This window comes from Lupinus angustifolius, chromosome LG02, assembly GCF_001865875.1.
Source record: "Lupinus angustifolius cultivar Tanjil chromosome LG02, LupAngTanjil_v1.0, whole genome shotgun sequence".
Taxonomy (NCBI): Eukaryota; Viridiplantae; Streptophyta; class Magnoliopsida; order Fabales; family Fabaceae; genus Lupinus; species Lupinus angustifolius.
In genome coordinates, this window is record NC_032010.1 from 24,542,890 (window position 1) to 24,558,740 (window position 15,851).

The window sequence follows — 15,851 nt, forward strand, 5'->3', positions numbered from 1 at the left end:
AACAAAATATGAAATGGAGGTGATGTATTATAATTATTTGATGATAATAAGAAACAGTTAGTTTATAAGTCACTTCATGTGAATTCATTACAGAGATTGCATTAGTAGCATTATTGACAAGGAAATAAACTAAAGTGTCGGCGTGGTTGCAGTTTTTTATTTAAAAAGCGTAGATCCAGTTTATTTTTTAATAATAGTAACAAAACAATTTAAATAAAATAACTTTAAATATTACCCCAAAGGTGGTTAAATATTGCCAAACGGAAAATTATATAACATAAATTTGTTATGGATTAAATTTTTTTATCTGGTACTTTTTTGTTTCAACATTTTATAAGTAAACAATTAATAATTTACAAGATTTATGATTATTTCTCCTAATTGGTATAACTCAGATAAATCGAACTCTTAACCCTTATCCTAATATATCAAATAGCAATTCTTTCAATGAGTGTAAATTAGTAAAGTAAATTTTGCGGATGAAATATTTTTTATACAGAAAATAATAACTACATCTCTGATATATATCCTGCTTAAAAGATTGAGTTATGCAGTGATGGTAATGTGCATTGTTGGTTAAGGTTAATTTTGAACTAATAATGTGACATAGAAAGTATGATAAATTTTGAAGTTAGTAGTGTTATGTAATTATCTCAGGAATAGATGGTTCACATGGGGAGTTTGGCACAAAGATATGGAAATGTTATTTTATATTATTTCTTTTCTTTACTTTTAATATATTTATCTCTCGATTAATGGAGAAGATCATCGATCCCAGCTTGAATTAAATAATCAATTACTTAGAAGTTGATGTGAAAATGGATAGCCCACCACACTTCCATTAAAATGGATGACTTTTACAGATAAGCAACTTCCATTAAAGCAAACTCTCTCTCTTTCTCTCTCTCTTCACTTCCAAGTTCCAGCTGGTACAAACAACCTTTCTCACTCTATCATATCTTTCTTTATATACACATTATTACATTCACTCTCTCTATTCTCATTCTTTCTCTCTATTCTCATTCTTCAGGTTAACTCTCTCATTCTCTTACATTAGATCTCTCTTATTTCATTTTATCTGTGAGGTTCATGCGTCATTGTGTTTCTCTACTTTACTTGTGTATACATAGATACATACATCATTTAAGATTCTATCTACTTCATGTAACTTAACTTCATTTTGTTTCTAAAGTGAGTAAGTGTAATTTAGCTGTTGAAATCTATAGCAACGGATTTGAAGGTATTATTATTATTATCTACTTCAAGGTATTATTATTATTATTATTATTATTATTGGACTTGGCATGCTTTTGTTTTAAGTTATCACCTTTCACTCTCTTTGTCTTCCTTTTGAAGCAAAATGACCACATTTCAAGTGTTCTTTGCCTCCACCAAATTTTCATAGTATTCACATTATGCTCTGATCTGCAATTTCATTTTCTTTACTTTGCCTCAATTCACATTCGTAGATCTTCCTTTACGATATCACAATTATGTTGAATATTTTTCTTTTCATGATTTATGTGAATTTTTGCAAGATCTATAGATTTAAGTACATTGTAGACAAATGTCCACTGTTATGTGAAGAAGCATATGTGGAAAAATTAGAAGGGTAACACTTATTGAGTATGGACATGGAGTTAATTTCACTCACTTTTTTTTGTTGCATTGTTTAACTTGCTCACAGTTAATAGATTTGGTTTTTGCATAAGGCCTTGTTTGATCCATGAAGTTTTTGCATAATGCCTCATTTGGTTTTTACCATCCTTCAGCCGATTTGCACTAATGGATGGTGCATCTGTTCGGGTGTGAGCAATGATTTTTTGGGTATATATGCAATTGCCTTGTGTAAAAAGGCATTAGTTGTTGTAGTTAACTTTCTCACAAGTAATAACTTGATATGTTTGGTTGAGATCTAACATTCTATAGCACTTTTCTTACAGGAATTTAAAGAGACTAAGTGATAGTGCAGCTAGGATAAACTTGAAAATGGAGTTTTCCATGATTTTCATTCTTAGCAACACTCTTCTGCTTCTAAGTTCATCAGCATTTGCGAAAACTGCTAGCCCTCCCTCTCTGAGTCTGAGCCCAACTCCTGCACCAGCCCCAGCACCCGATTTCGTGAACCTCACCGAATTGCTGACCGTTGCTGGTCCATTCCACACATTCCTTAACTACCTTGAGTCCACAAAAGTGATTGAAACTTTTCAAAACCAAGCCAACAACACTGAAGAAGGAATAACCATCTTAGTACCGAAAGACAGTGCTTTTTCATCTTTGAAGAAACCCTCTCTATCAAAACTCACAGATGACCAGATCAAACAAGTGATCCTGTTCCATGCCTTGCCACATTTTTATTCCCTAGCTGACTTCAAAAACCTTAGCGAAACCGGCTCCACTCCCACATTTGCTGGTGGTGATTACACTTTGAATTTCACAGACGATTCAGGCAGTGTGCATATTAGTTCAGGATGGTCAATTACCAAGGTTACAAGTGCTGTGCATTCCACTGACCCTGTTGCAATATACCAAGTTGACAAGGTTCTTCTACCGGAGGCGATTTTCGGTACCGATATTCCTCCTGCTCCAGCACCAGCACCTACACCTGATATTGCACCTGCTGCTGACTCTCCAACTGCACAAAGTGCTGAGAGCAAATCATCCTCTCCTTCATCTACACCTGATGGTTCCTCTTCTTACAAGATTACCACCTTTGGAGTGTTGGCCAACCTTGCTTTGGGAACTTTTGGTGTGATGCTGCTCTTGTAATGTGGATTGATATATTGAATATATAATTTTAGATGATTTATGTTTATGTATCTACATTTGGTGGCTACTTGATTGCTTTGATTTGAATCCATTTTTTTGAACATATGTTATTCAATATATGTATGAGACTTTGATTTCAACTATAATACTATTTTATTTAATGTACTTCTTTTAGAGTTTTAATGCTGTCGTTAACAGAGTTTAGCCCCTGGATATTAAAAATGTTGAAAAAGGAATCTGAACCATTAGATGCAAAATAATTATTCTTTAAGGCGTAGAAAGTAATCTAATAAGGCTTATTAGAGAGTATTTTACTGGTTTCTATCCTAGTTATATAGATCACCTTCAATAATATTAAATATTTGGGTTTATGTTCCTAGAGTTGAATTTCCATTACCCTTTATCAAATCTAAATTATATATTTAACATTAGAGTTGTAATAAATTGAATTGAGGAGATCCTACTTATCCTCATTCTCAGAATGGTAAATGATTAAGTAATTTCCTATTTCTTCCTTACTCTTCGCGCCTCCTATCGTATTTTTCTCCTTTTCAATAACACACATTCTCATACACACCACCTTTCTTTCTCTCTCTCTCACACACACAAACAAAGATATGATCACAACAATTCCTTTCAATCTCACTCTCTAATGTAAGTTCATCTTCCCTTTATTTTTTATTCTTGTAATCTTCTCAACTCATCACCAAATTGCCTTAAAAATGTGATTTTTTTGTGTTGGGTCAGTGTTCTTCCAACCAACAACATGTCTAGTTTTGTGGGTGTTCTCGTTTCTGATCAATGGCTTCAGAGCCAATTCACCCAAGTCGAGCTTCGAACTCTCAAATCCAAAGTATGTTCATTCCATTTTATTATTATACCATTTCTTATTTTCCAAAAATACATTGCCTCTTTTCATTAATGATTATTACTACAAGTGTTTCATTCTGTTTTCCATCAAACACTGAATATGTTGTGTTCTTTTTAGTTTGTATCGGCAAGGAATCAATCAGCGCGCGTCACTGTCGGAGATTTGCCACCCATTTTTAAGAAATTAAAGGCCTTCAATGAAGTTTTGGAGGAGGATGAGATTAAGGGTATCTTGGCCGAATCATATCAGAATATGGATGAAGAAATTGATTTTGAGTCCTTCCTCAGGGTCAGTCTTTGTTCTCCTCAGAAGTTAATGATTTACAATTCTCTTAGCATTTTTCTTCTATGATGTCCTCAGAATGGGATGTTTATATAGTCAATTAAATAACTTTAATATTTCACACAAATACAATAATGCCATTTGATATTCCACAATCTAATTGCCTCTTGAGATGCATGCTCCTAACATGAAAGTATTCTTGTTTTTGTATCAGTATGCAGGTATATCTACATTATTTGCCATATGCTCCTGACATGAAAGCGTATGTTTTTTATGTTGTTTATCCATTGACATTAATTTGGCAGGCACATTTAAATTTGCAAGGCCGGGCAGCAGCAAAAGATGGTGGTTCAAGAAGTTCTTCTTCATTTTTGAAGGCAGCTACAACTACTGTTCATCATGCTATTAATGAATCCGAGAAAGCTTCTTATGTTGCACATATTAATGGCTACTTGGCAGAAGATAAATTCATCAGCCAGTTTCTTCCTATCGATCCATCCACAGATGCAATTTTTGATCTTGCGAAAGATGGAGTACTTCTATGGTAGATGTTCAGGACCCAACCTCACCTCCAATTTTTTCATTTTTCTAGAAATAAATGTTTTAACTTTTTCTTTCTTTCTAAAGCTTCTTTGTTTTATCTGCTGTAGCAAGCTTATTAACGTTGCGGTTCCTGGGACCATAGATGAGAGAGCTATTAATACCAAACGAGTTCTTAATCCATGGGAGAGAAATGAGAACCACACCCTCGGCCTCAATTCGGCAAAGGCTATTGGGTGCACGGTGGTTAATATTGGTACTCAGGATTTAGTTGAAGCAAGAGTAGGTTCAAACTTCTTTTTGCCACTCTATTCTCCTCCATCCTTCCAATATTGTTTTTATGATATGAAAGACTAACTTTATTTTTTAAAATTTCTGTATTTGGTCTTGTAGCCACATCTGGTACTTGGTCTGATTTCACAAATAATCAAGGTAGACTGCTTAAACTTAGCCCCTTTTAAAATTTCATAGTACGGAGTGCAGATGAGGAGATTGACACTTTTATGAGTTCAACTATTTATTCATTGGCAAGACTTGAAAATTTGATAATGCTTATGCTGTCTTTTTGTGTTTTTTGTTTGTCTTTTCATTGTGGTGGTAACATTAGATTCAACTATTAGCTGATCTCAATCTGAAGAAAACTCCTCAACTTGTGGAATTAGTGGATGATGACAAGGTTATATATTGGATAATATTGTTTTTTCTGTTTGTAATTTACAAGTCCCATGGTTTTCTTTCTTTTACATATGTCAGAGCTACAACTGAAATGAACCTCTTTATTACATCGTAACTTACTGGCAGGATGTGGAGGAGCTTATCAGTTTACCACCTGAAAAGGTTTTATTGAAATGGATGAATTTCCACCTGAAGAAGGCCGGATATGAGAAACAAGTTACAAACTTCTCTTCTGACCTCAAGGTGAGGAAAATTATAACTTTTTTTTGCTTGCAGACTTTCTCTGATATAAGCAATTATTTTCTTCTGGATCCTGTACCTCATTGCAAAAATATTTGGTAGAGAACATTTTGTGCTGTATTCCTTACTAATACCTTTTGGTTTCATCCACCAATACCTACATTTTGGTGCGGCAGTGCACTATACTTCATTTAGGCGAACAGCGGACCTTGTTATGTTGTAATCAACCTTGATAAACATTTGAAATTTTCAAGGATAGGATTCACTATGTTGCCCAACACCCTGTTAATTGCTGAATCGATGTGTATCTATATTGTTACACATTGCATATGTCTTGATACTTACAGTGAGTCTATTATATTTGACATTGCCTTCTGTTTGCAGGATGGAGAAGCTTATGCTTACTTGCTTAATGCTCTTGCTCCAGAACACTCAGGCCCATCTGCTTTGGTCACAAGTGATCCAACCGAAAGAGCTAACATGGTTCTCGAGCAGGCAGAGAAATTAGATTGCAAGAGATACCTCACTCCAAAGGACATAGTAGAGGGGTCTCCTAATCTCAATCTTGCGTTTGTTGCTCAAATATTCCAGCATAGGTATGGTTAGTTTTAAGAGCTTCCAAATGTGTTAGTGATTTCATCATACATTGATACAATTAGAGTACTTCGGTGCATGCTTCCAAGAACTAATGCTGTTTTATACCCCCTTTTTAATGGGGATTTGGGGATGGGAGTAGCTCCTATATCATGGAAAATAACATTATCACTTTACCTTTTGTATTTTATTTGTCATGATTTTCCTTATATAGGCCACTGCCTATCAGGTTCATTATATCTAATAACTATGAAAATTCTGATGGTGCTTTCTTTTGATTCTTTCATCTGGACTGTTCCTTTGAGAGAGAAAGGTTTTATAATGAGACAGGGGAGTTAGTACATAATGGATCTCTAGCTGTTTCATTTCAGGGAGGGTTAGCTAAAGTTAATGTTAGAAAAAGTATGTGTTGCATAATGAATCTCTAGCTGATTCAGAATCTGAGTTCCATTTATATAAAACCAAAAATGTATGGTACCTGTACTTTTGTAGGAATGGACTTACAGCTGCTGACAGCAAGAAAATTACCTTCGCGGAGATGATGACGGATGATGTACAGACATCTCGGGAAGAAAGATGCTTTAGACTTTGGATTAACAGTCTTGGAATTGTTACTTTTGTGAATAATGTTTTTGAGGATGTCAGAAATGGGCAAGTTTTCCTCTGTTCAATTGTGTCTTCATCTGCTTATTTTTTTTCTCATTATAGAGTTTGCACTTGTTTATTTTAAGAAATTTCTTGACCCGAACCACTGATTATGATTTGCCTAATTTCCTTTTGTACAGATGGGTTCTACTTGAAGTTCTTGATAAGGTTTCACCTGGATCTGTCAATTGGAAGCAGGCAACAAAGCCTCCTATAAAGATGCCATTTCGAAAAGTCGAGAACTGCAACCAAGTTATAAAGATTGGGAAGGACCTAAACTTTTCGTTAGTGAATGTTGCTGGTAATGATTTTGTACAAGGGAATAAGAAGCTATTACTAGGTGAGTTTCATTGTTTCTTTTAGTATCAACTGAAGATATTTAAAGGCATATGTTCTTGTGATTTGTTACATAGGAACGTTAATAATTGTTCTCAAATCATGGTAGAATGGGATATTTGAATATTTGATATCTATCCACAAATTAGAAAAGTTGATGTCAGTTTAAAATCAAATTCTAACTTTATTTAACTAGATCGTGGGATAGCAATTTTCTCTTTTTAATTCCAAATGACTTATGAAAATTGGCTTTCAATTGCAATGTACAAAAAAACTTTAAAAATAAAAGTTTCATTAAAGTAGGACATGGGTTCTTGTGATTGATTTGAATTAATAATTTTCTCCTCCAATTTTAATTGTAGTACAAATAAAACACTATTTTGTCTTGAGTCTTCGATGTGCTTATTTAGTGCATATCCAAGAGTGGGTGTCATAATGTATGTTTTTTCAATTGATATAGTCCAGAGTGGTAGGGATGAGATAGGAAATAAATGTGAAGATGGAGATATGGAGACCAGCTTTGGAAGCACATGACTATCATTTAAGTAAAAGTACGATGAAGTATATGAAATATAAGTTTAGCAAGAGGTGCACTCGTTCTAGCTTAGAGTTAGAGGTGAGAATCGGAAACCATATCACGAGTAACACGGTTTAAGTAATCTTTGGTCCATCATACAAAATAACAGGAAAATAGAGGGAGATGTAAATCAAAGGATTAAGCGGTAGATGAAATGGAAGAGTGTTTTAGGTGTTATATATGATACAAAAGCACCACTGAAGTTTTTAGGGGAAAATTTACCACACAACTATAAACTTATGATGTTGTGTGGGATTGAATGTAGTAGAAAACAAACAAAAGAGTAAACTCAATGCAATAGAGATAAGATTGTTGCATTGGATGAGTGGACACGTTAGATAAGATAAAGTTGGGGATTACTTGCATCCACACTTGTGCAATGAATAACCAGCATGAAAAGTTGAATGTTTTGCTTGTCAGCATATGTAAATTATTTGATAAGATTGACTTTCATTTATGTTGTTGGTTTTACTGCTATTGGATTGTTTCTGTGAACTATTACTTGGGCAGTGAGGGTGTTATGGCGGGTCATGGTTTTTTTGTGTTCAAAACTGCTGCTTCAGTATATATTGAGAATATTCATCTATGTTTCTTCCACAGCATTTTTGTGGCAGCTTATGAGGTTTAATATGCTTCAACTTCTGAAGAACTTGAGATCACATTCCCAAGGTAAAGAGATTACTGATGCTGATATTCTAAACTGGGCAAACAGTAAAGTGAAGAGAGCAGGAAGAACTTCCCAAATGGAAAGCTTCAAGGTAATCGAGCAAACATGTACCAATTATGAGTTATACCAATATTTTAACATATATGGATAGGATCTTAAGGTGGTTTCAACAAGATTTACAATTATGGACCAATTATTAAGAATTAATGTTGGTGCTAACCTTCGCGTTACTATTTTCCATTTATCTAAAGAAAGTGTCACGGTCATGGTTGGGAGAGAAATGACAGGCATTGTATCAATAGTAGTATAGTACTAAAAGTAAACTGAATCATTAGAGAAAATAACATGACTGTTCAATGAAGGACAATTTACATAATGGCTGCTTTGATGTTTACTCAAAGGATTTCAGTATTTTTCTTATATTGACTTCAGTTTTGTTTTCTTCATTAGGATAAAAACCTTTCCTGTGGCATTTTCTTCCTTGAGCTTTTGAGTGCTGTGGAGCCAAGGGTAGTAAACTGGAGTCTTGTTACTAAAGGGGAGACTGGTATGTGATTTTGCAGCTTGCAACACTCCGAATTCTCACCCAGCGTTGTATTCGACATTTTTTATGTGATCATGTGAGCACATTATCTTACCAGCAACATTTAAGTTGTTGAAAAATTGTTCTGTTATTTGAATTGCAGATGAAGATAAGAGATTGAATGCAACATATATAATCAGTGTTGCCCGAAAACTTGGATGTTCCATTTTCCTGTTGCCTGAGGACATAATGGAGGTAATGCCATCAATTTTAGCTAAAAAACAAATCACTAACCAATGCATTAATGCTTACCTTGCTCATTTCGTTGTATTTAATGATGACAGGTGAACCAGAAGATGATACTTACTTTAACTGCTAGCATCATGTATTGGAGCCTGAAGCGACCTGAAGAAAACACGAGCCCGGAAGCACCGCCTGTAGTAGCTTCAGTAGGTGATGCAAATGAAACAGATGAAGCTAATGAATTATCCAATTTAACCATTGATGATGCAGCTTCAGAGGCAGCCTCTGAAGGTTGAAATAAACCATACCCAATAGATACTGAATGAGGAAAACAAACAAACTATATTGTTTCTTTCATATATAGAGCAAAAAAGAGTATATCATTTGTTATGGAAAACCACAAGGAATAGAAGGGTCCTGTAAATTTTCTTTAGATTTTATTTGTACTTAGGTATATTGTTTGATGAAAATTGCATGCAATTTTCCCCAATAATAAAATGGTATTTTTTCAGTCTCAATCTACTTCTTTTCTTTTGTAATCTTTGAAGTAGTCTTAATTAACTTCCCTTAAAACATTGGGCTATCCTCTTCTATTCTGCTAAAATTGCAACCTTTTATAATAGATGGAAAATGAATGAAATATCTACTGTGCATTATGAATATAAAAATTTATACACAATCATTATATTATTCATTCATATTACTTTTCCTGAAGAGACATAAAACTCATACAATATTAATGGATATATTTTTTTTCTCATATAAAATTGTCTAAAAAGAAATGAAGAGATTGAAAATGTCAATGCAGGCGAAGAGAAGTTCCATCATAATGATTCATTGTGATTTTCCATTAAGGAATCTTTTTGCATACACGCACCTGCTATTTAAACAAGTTTGCACGTTTGAGAACTATAACATTTTTTTGCAAAACTATTAAATTTCCTTTTTGAAGTTATTTTATTTTCTAAAATTTGGCCCTAATTTTTTTTATTCTGTCCTATCAACATCTTTTTCTCCACAACTCTCTCAATTTTTAACTAACTGAAATTCATAATTTTAATATCATTAACTTCATAACAAAAATATTTACATAATCCTTTCATTACTTGAAGGACCTACTTGAAACAAAATAAAATTATCATATTTATATATAAAATAAATTAATCAAGCCAAATATTAAATGGAAAGTTTCTTATCATATTTGTCTTCTATATTAAATTTCACATAAATCAAAAATTGTTTAGCACTTCATTGATTTGATTATATATCTATTGATGTTCAAATTTTCTTAAATTAGAATGAATTGATGAAATTTGTATAAAAAGTTATTAGCAATATAAGAATTGAGTTAATTCAAGTTGGTGTGAGCAAATAACTCCTCATGTATATTCATAACAACATTCAAATATACACTTATGACCTACAAACATCCTGAGAAAAACAATAGGGCACTCTTGTTATGCCAAAAGAAGAACATAGACCCTACTGGTTAATGGATGGTTTCAACATTTGAAGTTATTGTAACTAAAAACAAAGCAATTACTATTTGCCTTCCATTTTAAGGAAATTTAACCTTCTGATCCTTTGATCAAGCTCTTTCATCACTTCAGGTTCTTGTTTCTTCCTTTGTTTTGATATGTTATTTGTTGTCATCGACCCTATCTTATCGAATGCGACCTGTAAACACAACCACATATATAAATATACTCGCACACGCTTTGTTAGAGATATAGTTAGTTGGTTTGTTAATTACACATCACCATAAAATATGTTTAGTTAGTTACATACCACATTTATGGTATGATATAATCAACTTGCTTGTGACTAACTATATCATGTATTGTCTCTCTTATTCTATCCACCAAATGAACCCTTAAAAGATAAGCAAAATAAATATATCTTCTCCCCTAACCCCAATTATAAGCCCTTTTTGTCATAAAGTAGATCATATGTAGTACCTTTGAAGTAAACATGAACGGAGATTGATGAAACCATGAAATGTATGTAGTAAAAAGGATAACTAAATGGTTGAAGAGAAAATAATAGATAAACATAAACGGTGAAAGCGACAAGTCTTACGGTCAGTAAATCATCTGGATCAAATAAATGATGAGTGGTCATTTGGAGAACATTGATTACTTCGCCAACATGATGGGTTACAAGTAACTCATCTTCCTTCATCTGCAACCAAAGCTTAGAATTATTAAGACATCCCTTTAGCTTGTAGTGTGATCTTATGTAAATTGGAGTGTATTAATAAGAACCATGAGAACAAAAAGCTGCATCAGTGGTACCTTAAAAATTGCCAAGGCCACATTAAATATAAACTTAGCCCCCTCGTAGAAAATGACATCCCACACTCGCAGAGTAGTCTGATTCATGGAAGAAGTATTAGTACCGCGAATAATTTAACATTTCGATGCATAATTTATTGCAGCGTATTCTAACCTCGGAAGGTAGGCTCTTAGAAAAGAGGCAAAGGAACCACTCGGTGGTAACAAGGGAAACATCAAACTCCAAAGCTTCCAAATGACTAGCTATCCTGCATTTCCATTTCTCCAATTTTCAGAAGATACATAGAAAAAAACATGTGGTGCACAGTTATTTGATCAAATCAAAATACCTTGGGCACTTTTTAACAAGCAAATCTTTAAACACTCTTTGTTCAACATGGCATCCTGATAAGTTGTTTGTGTAACAGTCATTAACAAGGACATTTTCCAACAAGACGGCTAGCATCCAAAATGCATCTTCTTCTGTCTTCATTACAAGCAACAACAGTGCTGCAACGTAATTTAATCCCTAGAGCAATAACATTTTAGTGTTAATAATTAAGAAACAAATGTTCCCATGTATGCATTTAACATTTGTTTAACTAAGCAACTCTGTGGGGCTATATTAACCTAACAATTGTGTAAATGTAAAATATAGTTGCAGAAGCAGTTAAGAAAAGCAAATATAGGAGCGTAGTAGGTTTTGTGAATGAAATGTGTACTTTAACAAAGTATAGGTAGGATCCGCAAGTTAATCCATGATACAGTCGCACAATGTTGTTAATGAGTTGGAAGAGTTTGAAGGTATAGAAGTAATTAGAGAATAAGCAATATGCATGTTACTACTATTTCATGAAGGTTTAATATCTAGTGCCGGAAGAAGAAAAGAAGCATTGATTGAATGAAAGAGGAAGCCACAACAAGACACTTTCTCCTCAAATACCTAATATGAGGTATTCAAGAGTATCAAACTTCTAAACTATCAGATTTTTTTCAAGTAGTGAAAAAAACTTCCAAAAAGGAGAACAGAACCAACCTGACAATACCCAACATCAGAGTCACGGAAAGAATAAACAACAAGAACACGCCTAAGAGCAGCATGCCCCTCAGGAGTGTCCAACCATGGGTGGCCAGGGAAGGTTCGTGGTAGGTCCTGAAAATATGCTTAAATACCGATTAGAAACAGAACAAATATAGTCAGCATAGCACAAGTTCAAAATTTTCTCAAAAAACTATCAATAACTGATAACCATTTTAAGGATCACATTTGGAATAATAAGCAGATAATAAAATCCAACACAATATATATATTATATATATATATAAAAAAGTTAAGATATAGCAGCCTGAACAAATTGATCACCAATTTTCAAAATGTACCAAGGACCACACAAATTCCAATCCTATCTCTTCCTGATCAGATTTATGTACTCAGCTACATTTTGCCTCAAATGAAATTCGTACACACAAGCACATTAAAATTGTTTGCATAAGCTAATTCAAACAGATCACAAAATAATGCAAGGTTATAAACATAAGGCTATCAAATGATTCAACCCTTATCAATCTTTCTTAACTCTCATTCCATAAATAATGAATTTGCTCATTAAAAAAGGAAAAGCCACAGCCGAGTCCATGAAATCTGCAAGAGAATTTGCCTGAAAATCTTTTGAAAACACAAAATGTAAACTCTAGACAATGTGATCAATTCATCAAATTCAATGAAATCATACCTCAAAAAATTGAAATGGATTAACACATAAGCAAATACTAATCATGTAATAAAAGGACACCACCTAAGCCAAGAGGGTGATGTAATATAATATTATAATAATTGTCAGAATTAAAATCAAAATCAAAACCAGTCATGTGATGATGATAACAATAAAATATTGATTACATGATCTATCTGTCTGGTAGCAGGGGTGACTTTCCCCTCCACAGCTTTGGTCAAATCATCATAATAACTCTCAGGAACGGTGGATTTTTTCTTAGCAGCACCAGACAATGAAAACCAAATCTTGGGCCTTAAAACTGGAGGCACACCCTTCCTAATGAGCTTCTTCAAAGTGATAGCATTAGCCAAAGCTGAGAGTTTCAATGAAGAGGTAAGGGCACTGCCTTGGCCTATGGTAGTATGCAAATACCAATTAGCACCTTTGCTTGCTTCCAATTCCCACCAAACACGGCCTCGTTGCCTCACCTTTTCTCTAACCTCATTCAATACATTCACATCATCCACATTCCCTTCCACACTGAATTCATAAAGGTCTTGGAATTTCACTGTCAGATTTGCCCTTCTCGAATGGATGCTTGGCCTCAAAATTGATGCTTGTGATTGGTATTCAAATGCAAGGTCGATTTTGCCTTTGGTTCCGTACATTTTTTTCTTCTTCTTGTGTTGATGGATCGAGATACAAATTGTGTTTCTAATTGCAAAGGAAGGACTTTTTCAAATGAGAAAACAACCCATTAGGCTAAAAACGTGAAAGGATCCATTTTGAGGAGATGGGTGATCGAAATTTGATGAAAACTTAGGTGGGTGTTCTAAATTTTTCTATCACCCCTTTTGCATAATCATAATCAGAAAGGTTGAAACTTCCATATATAGAGATAGATTTCTACCAACAAAAAAAGGAGCTAGATTTTCTTCCAAGAGTGAGCTACAAAAATTGAATAAATTAAGAATTGTGATGAACAAAAAAAAAAGGTTGAATATTCAGAAACTATATTTTTTTGGAGGAAAACCCAGAAGAAAAAGATTTTTGAGGAAGAATGTAATTGAAATAATATAGAAAAAAGTGAAGGATTGTCTTAAATGGGGATTGAGAGAGGTGTAAAAAAAGAAAGGGGTTGAACATTATTATTTATTATTAAAAGAGAAAAGAATGGAACCCTGAGATATAGGGAAAAAAGGAAAAGAGTGTAAAAACATAACCAAGAAACAGAAAAGTGAGGAAGCGATCTGATCTATGAATTATGATCTATCTCTCTCTCTGCAACAACAACAACACCACACATGACACATCCAATCCCAATATCAACAATTAAGCGCTGTGTGCTGTTTCTCTACTTTGCTTTTTCAAATTTCTTAACACAATTCGGTTTAATTAAAATATTCATAAATAAACAATTAGAACGTTGTAAAGATAAAAGACCTTATAAGTCCAAAAACATTCATAAAATTATTGTCTAGTTGTTCTTTTTATTCTCCGATAACAATAGAACTTATTATTGATGGTGAAGAGTTGTGGAGTCGAATAAGTATTATCACAATTGATGGTTTGACTTGATTGAGATATGATAGATTTATGAGAGATTGTTAGGTTTTTAATTGTGAAAGTCCTATATTCGATATGAATAGAAGAATTTATAAGTAAAAAAAAATCATACATTATTTCCTTAAGGTTTTAGTTCAAACATTTTATATTATTTGTGTCTTTTCACTCTTTTCATGTCCAATAACAATATAATAGAAGCCATCGGCCGCGATCAAGTCCAACAATATGTTTTAAGCTTTATCTTGCTACAATATTTTTTTGTATAATCAATGGTATCCTCTCACCATATGACTAAGGAAGTAATCATTTTTTGGATGCGTGGTTGCCCCTCACAAAATGTGTCACTCAATATGACCTTATATCATTATATCAACGTATTTGTATAAACTATCATGTCGAGACACTTCGTGTTTGCCGCTCCACATTCTTATTTTTTAGTGTTGAATATTTAATTTTTATATATTTCATTTTAGAGAATCATATAACATTTTTTGTATTGAATATACATGATATTATAATTTTAGCTATAGTTTGAGATTAAGTGTAAAGTCTCTATATGATATAAATTATTATTAAAGAAGTATCTTATAAGAAAGAATAAGCTTTTAATCTTTGATTATACTTTAGCAATTATTTAACAATGTGATTTTCCTTGTCCGAAAAAAACGATCAAAGATGAACATGAGATAATCTTAAGATATGGAGAATAAAGAGGTGAAGTTGTTTAATTTTTTATTGTTTCAAAGAACAAAATATGTTCTATTTAAAAAGTAACCTAAAGTAATCATATTCAATCTCTTGAGTCATTTTTTGCATCTAATTATGGCAAAATTATTTGTATTGTATATATTACAAAATTGAATATATCATCAACCAATAAAATTGTATTTCAATTACCACCATTTAAGTATATAAATGAAATTATACATATTACATTTATATAGTAGTAAAGATAAAGTTAAGATATAGAAATTAAGTTTGTTCAATTACCTATATACTCTTTAGACATGTTTTACCTTTCTATAATAGTATAGATATATGGTTATAATTAAAAGTTAGTTATTGATCACATCATTACTTAAAAAAATGATATACATATATCTTTAATAGTCTATATTGATTATTCTCATTTCTTAGAATAAATGGTTCTCACGTAAGTAACTTTGTATATATATATTTTGGAAATTACTCACATGAAAATGGTTGTTGTTGTGATAAATACAAACAATTAATATGAACTATTAAAAAATAAATGTATATAACTATCATGTAACAAATTACTAATATTTAATCTCAATTATCCATATATATATATATATATATATATATATATAT

General features: G+C 32.8%; 3 protein-coding genes across 3 annotated transcripts; 2 read left to right on the forward strand and 1 right to left on the reverse strand.

The window, feature by feature from the left end:
• LOC109342165 (fasciclin-like arabinogalactan protein 7) lies at window positions 1,012-2,926 on the forward strand. The gene is made up of 2 exons (XM_019580216.1): window positions 1,012-1,030; window positions 1,944-2,926. Exon 2 carries the CDS (start codon window positions 1,990-1,992, stop codon window positions 2,767-2,769), a length of 780 nt encoding a protein of 259 aa, XP_019435761.1. The 5' UTR covers window positions 1,012-1,030; window positions 1,944-1,989; the 3' UTR covers window positions 2,770-2,926.
• On the forward strand, window positions 3,305-9,442 carry LOC109342166 (fimbrin-5-like). The gene is made up of 15 exons (XM_019580217.1): window positions 3,305-3,423; window positions 3,517-3,622; window positions 3,758-3,928; window positions 4,228-4,466; window positions 4,573-4,744; window positions 4,856-4,894; window positions 5,070-5,138; window positions 5,264-5,380; window positions 5,762-5,973; window positions 6,464-6,622; window positions 6,757-6,956; window positions 8,130-8,287; window positions 8,647-8,743; window positions 8,883-8,974; window positions 9,064-9,442. Exons 2-15 carry the CDS (start codon window positions 3,536-3,538, stop codon window positions 9,256-9,258), a joined length of 2,007 nt encoding a protein of 668 aa, XP_019435762.1. The 5' UTR covers window positions 3,305-3,423; window positions 3,517-3,535; the 3' UTR covers window positions 9,259-9,442.
• LOC109342167 (TBC1 domain family member 2A-like) lies at window positions 10,318-13,866 on the reverse strand. Its single transcript, XM_019580218.1, has 7 exons — window positions 13,136-13,866; window positions 12,272-12,388; window positions 11,586-11,764; window positions 11,411-11,504; window positions 11,257-11,334; window positions 11,042-11,143; window positions 10,318-10,639 (listed from the first exon to the last, which is right to left on the reverse strand). Exons 1-7 carry the CDS (start codon window positions 13,616-13,618, stop codon window positions 10,505-10,507), a joined length of 1,188 nt encoding a protein of 395 aa, XP_019435763.1. The 5' UTR covers window positions 13,619-13,866; the 3' UTR covers window positions 10,318-10,504.